Genomic DNA, 11,521 nt, shown 5'->3' on the forward strand with positions numbered 1-11,521 from the left:
AATTCTTTGAACATTCTTTGTTTACTACCAAATGGGACACGAAAATAGAATAAAAAGGTGTCCCATCTTCCCCCACCCTACTATATACATATATATACCGCGTAAATTTAATTGGAAACTAAAAATATACTTTCAGTTTTAAAGGAAAACAGCGACGATCTTGACATATTTCTAAGCCTCGTCGAAGATTACGCTAAAGGTTATAATGATAGATTTTTCTGCTAATCGTATATTACTGTTTAACATCGGAATTATCAGTTTTAATTTATTGTAAAGTTTCATGTTTTGGTTGAAAACCACTGCCTTGCTTTTGCTATAAAACAACGTTACTGTGTTTATTTCCGGCGCCGTGGCAAAATGGTTAGCGCGCCCACCTGTAACCGAGAGGTAATAGGTTCAAGGCTTGTCGCCGCTACCATGGTAGGCGTATATTTCCTTGGGCAACGAGGTGTATGAACACCCGTGTTATAACGACTGTCGCGAGGATAAAGTAAGTGACATTCATTTATTCGTTTGCAACAGGGTTAAAAGCTGCGATGGCTGAACATGAGTCTTGGAGGGTCCAGTACTTGAACTTTGTGCGCCTTGTGTTTAAAAGTAAGTAACTAAAGCGCTTCTGTATGGAACCATATACGTATGCTGTTCGTGTAGTAAAATGGGACACCTTTAGCACATAATATCCAAATATCTTCATGATCTGATTAGTATTTATACATATATATGTTTATAGTATAGGATATAGGAGAAGTGAACACATTTTTATTCTATTTTCTTGTCCAATTTGGCATTAGATCAAACATTCAAAGAATAATAAAACCGTATCCTCACGACCACCATAGACGTTGTTAGTTGTTCAAAACACTATCAGAATATTTCCATATTATGTGCTAAAGGTGTCCCGTCTTCCCCCACCCTTTATAGTAAATATAATCAAAATATATATTAATCTCTAAATTTAAAACATATAGGTGTGAAAATCGACCCCAAAACCGATGAATGGGTCGACCAACAGTTCGCACACTTTGGAAATAGTGAGTTAAAAACTTATATTCGAAATTCTATCTTAACGTTCCTATGGCGAGTACACTTACTATACCACACTGTTAAAGAGTGCAGTATTTTATCTTTGATATAACATAAAACTAAGTATACTGTTTTACTATTACTGCTACCATTGTGGGCGTATGTGTGCTTGGGCACGACACTTAACGGCAATTGCTCCAACCCAGTTGTCACTAATGGGTCATCCAAATTACCAGCTATACATAAAACAATATAAAGAAAATAATGACCCACAAAGTAACATACATGGTAACTCGTAAGCGGGCACGAGGTGTATGAACACCCAACCATACGCGAGGATAAAGTAAGTTACATTCATTCATTCTTATTTAAACCAACAGCGCTGCAACAAGTTCAGTCCTGCTCGCCGAGTGCTATGACCACGTTAGGACTTCTTATCGATATGAATCTGAATAGCTTAGAAACGAGTAAGTTTAATATTCTCTGTAACATTTAAAAAAGAAACACAGCTGTAATGACTTTTTTCCGCAGTGAGTAACATGAACAACAATCAGGACTTCGCCACTACTCGAGCTCAATGGACCATATTCTCTTCATTTATAGAACAAAGCATGGCCGGTAGGTTTTACATGCTATTTTAAATTGTTTTTAAATTGTACAACTTTTATAGCAGTATTAGTTCAAACAGTGCTACTATTTTTTAGTGATCCTAGTCTTACTTTCTGACTGACAACTTCAATTCTACCCCCACAAAAATATTAACCAGTAACATATAGTACTGTGGGGGAACATGAGACACCTTTAGCACATAATGTCCAAACATCCTGATCGTGTTTTAAACAATTAACAACGGTCTGGTGAGGATACATTTCATTGATTCTTTCAATGTTCTTTGTTTACTATTAAATAAAACGAGAAATAGAATAAAAGGTGTCCCATCTTCCCCACACTACCATATACATGCGATAAGCTAACTCGTAAGCTGACATGAGGTGTATGAACATCCGTGTTATAACGACTGTAGTTTTCCAGCCACGTGAGAATAAAGTAAGTTACATTCATTCGTTCTATTACAGATATGTGTCAGGCGGAGATAGTTGAAGAAGAGGTGTTGGCGCCTCCACCGGAGGAAGAGAATCTTAGTGCGGTTGATTCTTTGGTCAACGATATTATGTCCGGCATCATGCTGGTGTAGTTTGCTGACCAATATACTGGTTAAACATGCGCTGTGTATGCTGCTTGTAATATACTAGGGTGGGGGGGATGAGACATCTTTAGCACATAATATCCAAATATCGTGTTTTAAACAATTAACAACGGTCTATGGGCGTCGTGAGGATACGGTTTTATAATTCTTTAAAGTTTATTTGTTTACTACCAAAGCGACAAGAAAATGGAATGAAAATGTGTCCCATCTTCCCCCACCCTACTATATTACCCTGCTTTTGATTAGCTGCACCATTTGCTTTATAACACTAAAAAATAAATTAATGTCATCTATAGATTTAAACTACCAAAACTTATAAACAAAATACTGAACACGAATTAACTACACTGGCACATCGCGCACTTCTTATTCATAGTTCTGCTTTAGACTTTTGTGACGTAGAATGCCCCGCTTATTTGCTTCATAAGACCTTTTTTAAATTAAGATTGATTTTAATTTAAAACATCAATACTACTTATCATTTTCCTATATTGCTTTTTTAAAGCCAAAGTGTAATTTGCAAACCGGAACACCACCTGAATTTTTGTAGAAAATCGCTGTGCTTATCGCTACAATAAAACCATAGCTACAGTAGAAAAGACGACTGGTTTTATTCTCAGCAAAGGTTTGAAACCCACACGCATAACAGGTACAATAACTATCCGCACATGCAATAACTAATCTTAGAACTATACTTTAGTTTCTAGAACTATATTTTAGTTTTATGTCGGCTCATAAACATAGGAAAGATGTTACACTGATTTATTGTCGCGGGACAAAGCAACTTCACGGGCCGTGGTACAGTTGGTTAGCGTACATACCTCCAACCCGAAAGGTTATAGGTTCAAGGCTTGTCGCTGCTATCATTGTAGGCGTATGTGTCTTTTGGTGAAACACTCAACGGCAATTGCTCCAGTCCAGTGGTCACTAATAGGGTGTCCAAATTGTTAGCCATACATAAAAATCCAAAATTAAAGTTACATGCGTGGTAATTCGTGAGCTGGCACACGATGTGTGAAACAGAAATCCCGTGTTATAACGACTGTGGTTTTTAGCACCCCTCTTGATAATACAACGTATGCTCCTTTATATCAAGAGCATGCCTATCAGTTACCAAGTATGTAACTTTGTGGGAGATGTTTAAACTTTACTTTCAAACCAGATGGTTAACTTTTCCAATAGCTAAAGTAAACCTTCTAAAGTTAAAAACCGGACAGTATCTAAATTCTAAAAACAACTATCCGTTTTTAATAAAATTGTCATTACACAAATCTCTTATTAAGCACGCAACAACAAAAAGTTTCACTCATTGATTCAACATTACATACAAAATTAATAAACATTTTTTTTGGATATGATAATAACGAAAGTACCATTGAAGAGCATATCAACGCTTGCGAAAAAGATCATTTTAATAAAGTTAAAACACGCAGGTGAAATAACAATTACGACCATTTCAGAATATACTGTGTGTCTTTTAAATGGTTGGTACACTATAAGTAAATGGTTAATTTTTACAATAAATTAGGAGAATTTATGGAAGACAGAAACTAAATATGTATCAACACAGTGTATAAATGTGGATGGTAACTTTTTATTTTATCTCCGTTTTTAAGGAACTTGTTTGTTTATGTGAATAGAATTAGAGAAAAACACACACGAAAAAACAAGAACATTAAACAAATTCCTAAAATGAATTGTTAAAAAAATCTGTTTAGGAAAAATTGCATCCAATTTCAGTAAATTCACTGTCCATCACTCATACAGTACAGCCTGAACAGCATAGTTAATTTGCACTTGAATAATTAAAGAATAAGGTAGTCGACCAAATTTGGCCTATATTATTTTTAAATCATAAAAATACAAGACTTAAATAAATAACTTAAGCGTAATAAGACGGGGACACCAAAAGGTCTGTTAGAATAGCCAGTTCGTCACTGGTGAATTTCTGTTTGTCGTCATGCCAGTTGTCATGGTGGGTGCGACGGAAATCGGATAAAGTAGATTTTATGGAGCCTTGGATTGGTTGTGGGTCATGCAAGTGGTCAGCCAGCTTCATTACTAGCCTGGGCATCCAGTCAGGGACAGTATAAGGTGAAGATAGGACACAAGCACTCAGTATTAGAACACCTGCATGCCTACGAAGGATTGATTTCTGAGAATCAGTTGTCGGCGACTTTTTCTGTAACTTTGTTTTGCATTTTTTGAAAGCTAAAGACAAGAGTTCGTCGTCCATTTGAATAACGCGGCACTGTAGTAGACCGCTGAGCGTTACGAGCGACATTTTCGAAACTTCAAGTCGTTCATCCTCAAGCAAATGCAATACGACGTCTCGTATTCTTTTTACACAACTTTCGTTTTTTGTCACCTCGAATAAGTTGTTGTAAACGAAGACTTGAATATAGGGAAGGATAGAGTGACGAGCGTGCCATGATTTTGACGTTGATATCATTTCTATGGATGAAGTGATGAGATCAAGATGTTCGGGAGGAACGATGCATTGCGCAATACACGACATGCTCATGAGGATGTTACGATGTAACTCCTCATCCACTCCTTGACGATCCACGGGATACATCTTGCAGATCAGAGGAAGGAGTTTAAGAAGAGGAGTCTTGAAAGGTTGTAAAGTGCTACGTTGAGCGCTGACCACCCACTTCATCACGGTTTTAAAAACTCGAACCGCTTCACTCTTCACGCTATCTGCATCCACGGACATTGTGAGAGAGTCATCCAGCTGGATGTTGGGACTTCCACTCTCTTTCATTGCTTTTTTAAACTTCTGAAGAAGGGGACTCGATCCCATCAAAGCATCGGTGTTCAACTGATCACGGATGCTCGAGATTTCAGGAACGGGTGATCCGGGAGGAAGCATCGCTCTTAATCCACTCTGTATCTGCTCAATGATAGCAGGAGCCAAGGGAGCAGATAAATTGATCTCCTCCTCTAAATCTTCACCTGAAAATGATCCGGCAGAAGATTCAGATGACACGTTGCTCAGCGGAGGAGTTTCCTCCGAGAGCAGAATATCGAGACGAGGCAGAATCCGATCCATGAAATCACTCACGCTAGGAGTACGAGAAACAAGCTGCTTCTCTCCGCTCACCTCTAAATCAAAGAGGAAGACACTCGCTAACACGCTACCGATTCGGTTTCTGAGAGATTTGTAGGGATGACCAATCATTGGTTCAACCATAGATAAAATCTTCTGAAGAAGTTGTGGGACCCTCCATTCCTGCTGATGAATTCCTCCCTGTGGGTTGCAAGTGTTAAAAATAAATACCTTTTTCAAAATTAAAAAAAAGGGTAATTTAAAAAAATCATAAAAATAAAAGTGTTGGTAAATAATCCTACCTGTAAGACATAGAGTTTGCTTGATTCTACCAATGCACTTGTGCTTGCTTGTGCGGGCTCACTAACAAGAAAATCGATCAACCAATGTATTCTACGTGGGTCCCGATTTTGAACCATGTTTGCGAACGCCTTGTCCCAATCCCTCATTGTTTCAGGACTGATGTTGGCAACCGCATCCCGCAGTGCAGGGATCAACCACATCCACATCTTCTCCAACCTCATGAAGTCCCAATGTTTGCTTCCCATCACGATGCCGGCAACAATTTCAGCGCAACATCTGTTGTAGCTCTCCCTCTTTTCCAGAGCCAAGCGTTGTATATGAGTTTTGAACAAAGGAAGAAATGAATCACCAAAGTTTCGGAATAACCCTCGGAACAAATCTACTCGTTTTGGGTCAAATTTGTCTTTGCCCTTTTCGTTTTCCAAGCAAAGAAAATTGACGAATTTTTCCACGAAACTTTGGTCTGTAAATTTATTATAAACCGCTTGTTCTGAAGCGCTCATGTTGTCTGTACGATCTAAACTTGGTTGCTCATTAAAAGGGGCATATATTTTAACTTTTGTTGGCCAGCAATAGTATCCCCAATGTGTTTTATCAATGAAGTTTAATTTCTCAAACTTTTCCTTGGTATCCGGGAGATCATCTATGTTGTATTGTACACACAAGTTATCTGGTCTGTCACCGGGAACTTTTCCAAAACTTTCAGAGTCCCTTACAACGCCAGATATTTCTTCCCAAGTCATCTTCCGAACTTTATGCTCACGCTTCATCTGCTTCATCAGTGATGCGACGCACGCGATGGAAAGATCGCGGAGAGCGAGGGAGTCATCCACAAGGAGCTTCACGAACAAGTCCACCCCCTCCAAAGGAAGATGGACATCATATCGGAGCATAAGAGACAACATCCCAGTCACCAGCTCCATGTACTTCCACGTCAACTCACTTGAGTGAAACATCTCGATTAGTTTGTTGACGAGACTGTTATAAAGCTGAAGGTTCATGGCGTTCATCTTTTTCTCATACTCTTCCCCTTCTGCAACAACCTCCGCAACATCCGAGGATGTCCATTTCATCACATTGAGAGCGGCTTGTGTGCATGATTCTGTCATCTTCGATTCTATAGCAATAGTTTTAAAACTGGCTTGAATTTTGGTGGCAAGCTTGATGTACATCTTAGTGATTGAAGGTTTTTCTGAGTGAGGAGCGGATATAAGCGCGGGCCAAACTTTTTCCATCACATCCCAGCGCTGGAAACAACCAAAAAACTGCTGGCTTTTAGACTTGCCAAGTAAAAGATACAAACCACCTTTTAATTGCTGGTGGTTGTGCTGGGGAGTGTTCTCAAGAGCAGATAAGATCGGTTGCAAGTAGTGCTTGTAGGTGAATGTGGGCAGTAGAAGAAGTCCATGGAAGAACAAACCCTGCGCATTTACTCTCACCTTCATGTAGTGAGACACTGATAAGTTCAAAAGATCCATCATAATCTGGTGATCCATCCGTGTATACACTGCACGTTCCACAGCAAGCAGTCGCATCATATGCTGCAGGGAAACTCGGTCAATCAGAGAAATTCGACTCCTTTTTTTGTCCTGACGAAGAGGGTCTCTTATCATTGCTTTATACGCGACGAATGCTTTCCACTGGTGATCAAATGTAGCTTTCGGCAGCTCGTGCATTACTGCGCACAGACTATAGATATTGATAATCATGCAAATCGATTTCACATCATCTTCCCTGGACTGCCGGATCTTCAACAAAGTTTCACGGACGGTTGTGAAAATGCGATGCCGTAAATTCTGTCGGTCACCACGGTTAACAACAACATGATAAGCTGGCAGTGCTTCAAGCGTCATGACTTTCCAACTTTTAAACGAGACTTGAGAATCAGGTTGGACATCGACTACGTCCTTTGTATCAATGGGCATGAGGTAAGATGAACCAGAAAAAATATCTTTAATTATCTCCAATTTGCCTAAAAAAAAACATATAAAAATATAATCACTTTATAATCCATGTAAAAATCAGAACTTTAAAAAACAACTTATAAACAAGTATAAAAATAAAATTCCTCATAATCCATGTAGAACTCATAACCTAAAATAACCACTTTTAAACAAGTATTAAACTAAAATTATATACTTATAATCCATGTAAAACTCATAACCTAAAATAACCACTTATAAACAAGTATTAAACTAAAGTTATATACTTATAATCCAGGCAAAACTCATAACGTAAAAGAAAAACCAACACCAAGCAACATATAAAAACAAGTAGGCCAATAAAATTAAAATTACTTACAATCAATGCAAGACTCAACACATGTAAAAAACTCTAATAATCCATGAAAAAAGCCAACACCAACTTACCTAACAACTCGTCTTTATCCAACTCTGCTTGGTCCAAGTTAAACTTCTGCAGTTCCTCCAGCTGAGGAAGAAGAAATTCCTCCACGCAAGAAAACGCCGCCTCCAATTCTTCCTCCGAAGGTACATGCCACTTGATGGCGATATTGCTCGGGTCCGATGTCGCTCCCCATTCACGCAACACAAGACTTTTCTCTGCGGAAAAAAATTTAGACTTTAATATTATTTTGATCGCTATATTTTCCAATCAAAGAAAACGAACGAATTTTTCTACAAAACTTGCTCGCTACAAAATAAATCTCTGAAAAAAAACTACTTTTACTGGTAAAAATATAAAGAAAGTGTAAAAAAAAGGATGAAAAACATATTTTTTCAAAACACAAGCTGACATATTAGAGCATATTATATTGTACCTCTCATAAATTTATTTTTACCTGGATCATGATCATAACCCACATTACGCCGATCGTTTGTATGAAAGGAAACCCATGCGCAGATAGACAAGTTCAAAATCTTTGCTCCCAAGAGATAACCTTGTCTAGATTTCATCGAAAGACACATCCGTGCTACTTCATATAACTGCTGTCTGTATTCAAGTAGTTTAACGGCACCGCAACGACACAGCTCAGATAGGATCGTTAAATCCCACAACACCTGTTTGTCAACTTTCTCATCTTTTATCGACTCCGGATTGTCCTCAAAGCTCTTCATGATCTCAGAGACAAAGTGTGGGATGAAGATCGGAAACGAGATCTCCGGATGAACTTTTGCAGCTGCAGCGATCATGGTGGAAGTGGAGGACCTTGCTGTCTTTCCTTCATAAAGATGAGTGGTGGAGAATTGGAAAAACTTCTTTAAACATAAGGTGTAGATTTCTTTGGAAGCTTGTTGGAGGACAATGGATGTTGCAGTCACCAACAACATTTCGGATACGTTCTCAACCTCAGTGGATTTATGGTCCCCATCTTGTAACTATAAGTATTAAATATTTAACAATAAAAGTTAATGAAAGCTAGATTGACATTCTGTCTATAACCCAATTAAACCTATATTGCATAATGCAAACCATTTAGTATTTGCGCATTGCGTCACAATTAGGCATATTACGTAATATTAAGTCTCTGTGCAATCAAACAACATATTGCATATTTTATTTGATGGCAGACAGCAGTAACCAAATAAATAGTAGAGCCATAAAAATGTTTTGCATGATAACAAAAAACAAACAATTAATTTCCACCATTTTTCATAACCCCACACAATTCTATCCTGAAATGTTACATTACGGTTATGCTAAACTGTCCCGAATAGATATAGTTTCATATTACAACTTACCTGGCTTTGATGTTCATTGTCTTGACTCAGAGCTTCCAATAATATAAAGCAACGATCAAAAAACTGAAGAAGAAAATCTTCAAACTGTGCTGTTGCGTAACACAGCTCTCGTTCCTCCTCTGTGAGCGACGGGAATCGGTCAACACTGGAGCTGCAATCGATGGCAGGCACGAGGGTCATCACGGTGTGAATGAACTGAAATGTCACCGCAGATTTTGGAAGATCATTTGGGTCTAAGCCAGGCAAGCACTGAAAGAGTAGCGGTATGACATGTTGTCGGCACTCTGGGTAACCTTTGATCCCTGGTTGTAAAGAAAATGAAAGCGCGGAAAGGCACGCACGGACTTGGTGTGGTTCAGTGAGTGTGTTTAGAGCTACGTACGTTTTTTCTACAAGTGAAGGCATTATTAACTCAGGCCTGAGATATGCTAATATTTGTAAGATTCGTGGTGAAGATATGGATGCAAGTTTAGAGTAGAGTGACATGAGCGTGACTGGTTTTAAGATCATCACGAACTCAGTAATAATGTCATCTGTGATTAAATGTGATTCCGGTATTTTAGGTTCCCAGAACTTGGTCTTGTATCTCTCTCTGTGAATTCTGTTAGCAAATTTGACAGCCAGGCTGAACATAAAATTAAGCAGGTTGGGAGACCATTTGCCATAATTAGAAGGGTGGAAATAAGTTTCTGTGCAGTCAAACAGCAGCTTGAGGTTTTGCAAAACTTTTTTCGTGTTCTCGCCCCCCATCATGGATATTATCCAAGAAGCAGCAGCTTCAAATGGGAGTCCACTGGAAAGTGCAGTGGTGTGTTGCAACTTACCCACTGGCAGTTGAAAGGTTCTTAACAAGCGAGTGAAAAGAACTTCAACATAGGGACCCCAGTCAATATACCCAATGTTATTATGCGCCAGTCTCGCAAATAACTTGACATAGTGTTGTTCCCACATCGGTCCGTTACGCACAGATTTAAATAGCGATAAAAACTCATCTTTCCACAACATCCACGACACTTTGCGTTCCTCTTCAGTGAAAGTGAGAGTCGGAAGAAACCAATCAAGAAACTGAGAAGCTTTGCCCATTGTGACATCAAAGAGACACAACAATGGTCTCCATTCTTCCAGCATTTCCTGAGTAACATTAGGAGGGAAATAACTACGGCAGCATCTTACCAAACCCCTAAGTTTTCCATCCATTACACTAAACCACTCCAGGCCCATTGGTTCCATTTTAGAAAACAAATACTTTTCACATATTCTGTGCAGTGGTCTCCACTCCAATACCAGGTCATTTCTGTCTAAAAGTTCCCGTTTTTTGAGCAGTTTCTTAAGGATGCTACAAACATGATCAACAACAATGAACTCCAATTCAGGAATAGAAAGAATTTCGTAGAACAACTTTACCAACAGTATATGATCCTCTTTTGAAAACTTGAGCCCATAAAGTCTGATATACCTTGTCAGTTTATTGGTCCAGTATGTCACTCCAGGCCTCAAATCCCTGAGCAAAACTGCATTGACCAGATTGGTTTTCACAACTTTAAAAGCTGTGTTTGACTCAGTGTCTAAATCATGTTGATTGGCATAGGGAAGATGGTCGTTATAAACGTTTTCTCGTTGAGGAACAAAACCAAGATTTCTTTCCTCAATTGAACAGTCCATATCCATGTTTAACCTTCAACACCACAAGTTTTAAATGTGAAATTAATTTTAAATTTTTAGCTTAAAGTATTTTACATCTGTTCATGACATAAGTTGTAATTTTAAATATTGGAGAACAAGGTAATGAAAGGTTAAAAATTCAGTTACGACTCATTAACAGATCATCACTCTCTTTTTTTCACAAGTTGGCGCTCATTTTATTATTATTATTTTTTAAAAATACACAAAGAAACACTTTAAATTGGTACTAAGTGTAAAACAAATTACTTAAATACTGAAAATACCTTTATAAATATATAAAACACTAGTAAGAACATCTTTCCCAAATTACGTAGGTTATATACGCTCTTTCGTTCTGTTCACTATCGTCGGCTCTGTGGTGTAACGGTTAGCAGGCCGTCGTTTAATCTCTTTGTTTCGTTCTTACCAGGTTCGAGTCGCGCACATTACAATACGTTTTTTTTTAAGTTTTTTTTGTGTGATTAGCACGGGTTAGGGGTTACGGGTTAGGGGTTAAAGTCTTATGTGTGTAAACTGTAAAACTAACTGTTAGTAAACGATTTTTTATAAAAT

General features: G+C 38.2%; 2 protein-coding genes across 2 annotated transcripts in view; one reads left to right on the top strand and one right to left on the bottom strand.

Annotated features, from left to right (window-relative positions):
* Positions 1-3,562, top strand: part of LOC100184652 — a 6,783-nt gene extending 3,221 nt beyond the window's left edge. Inside the window, exons 7-12 of the mRNA XM_002119304.5 lie at positions 137-199; positions 523-597; positions 969-1,031; positions 1,404-1,490; positions 1,555-1,641; positions 2,100-3,562. Coding sequence (XP_002119340.3) covers positions 137-199; positions 523-597; positions 969-1,031; positions 1,404-1,490; positions 1,555-1,641; positions 2,100-2,218 — 494 coding nt within the window. The 3' untranslated portion in view covers positions 2,219-3,562. The remainder of the gene's footprint in view (positions 1-136; positions 200-522; positions 598-968; positions 1,032-1,403; positions 1,491-1,554; positions 1,642-2,099) is intronic.
* Positions 3,452-11,021, bottom strand: LOC100187047 (proteasome activator complex subunit 4B). Its single transcript, XM_002119264.4, has 5 exons — positions 9,287-11,021; positions 8,386-8,923; positions 7,955-8,146; positions 5,585-7,557; positions 3,452-5,483 (listed from the first exon to the last, which is right to left on the bottom strand). The coding sequence occupies exons 1-5, from the start codon at positions 10,952-10,954 to the stop codon at positions 4,113-4,115; spliced, it is 5,742 nt and encodes a 1,913-aa protein (XP_002119300.1). The 5' UTR covers positions 10,955-11,021; the 3' UTR covers positions 3,452-4,112.
* Between the last annotated feature and the right edge of the window lie 500 nt (positions 11,022-11,521).

This window comes from Ciona intestinalis, unplaced genomic scaffold (genome assembly GCF_000224145.3).
Source record: "Ciona intestinalis unplaced genomic scaffold, KH HT000148.2, whole genome shotgun sequence".
In the NCBI taxonomy this organism is placed as follows: domain Eukaryota; kingdom Metazoa; phylum Chordata; class Ascidiacea; order Phlebobranchia; family Cionidae; genus Ciona; species Ciona intestinalis.

Coding starts and splice junctions, on each gene's coding strand:
- LOC100187047 (XM_002119264.4), bottom strand. CDS start 10,954: ATGGATATGGACTGTTCAATTGAGGAAAGAAATCTTGGTTTTGTTCCT. Junction 8,924..9,286: donor ACAATGAACATCAAAGCCAG/GTAAGTTGTAAT, acceptor TAATACTTATAG/TTACAAGATGGGGACCATAA. Junction 5,484..5,584: donor GCAAACTCTATGTCTTACAG/GTAGGATTATTT, acceptor TGCAACCCACAG/GGAGGAATTCATCAGCAGGA.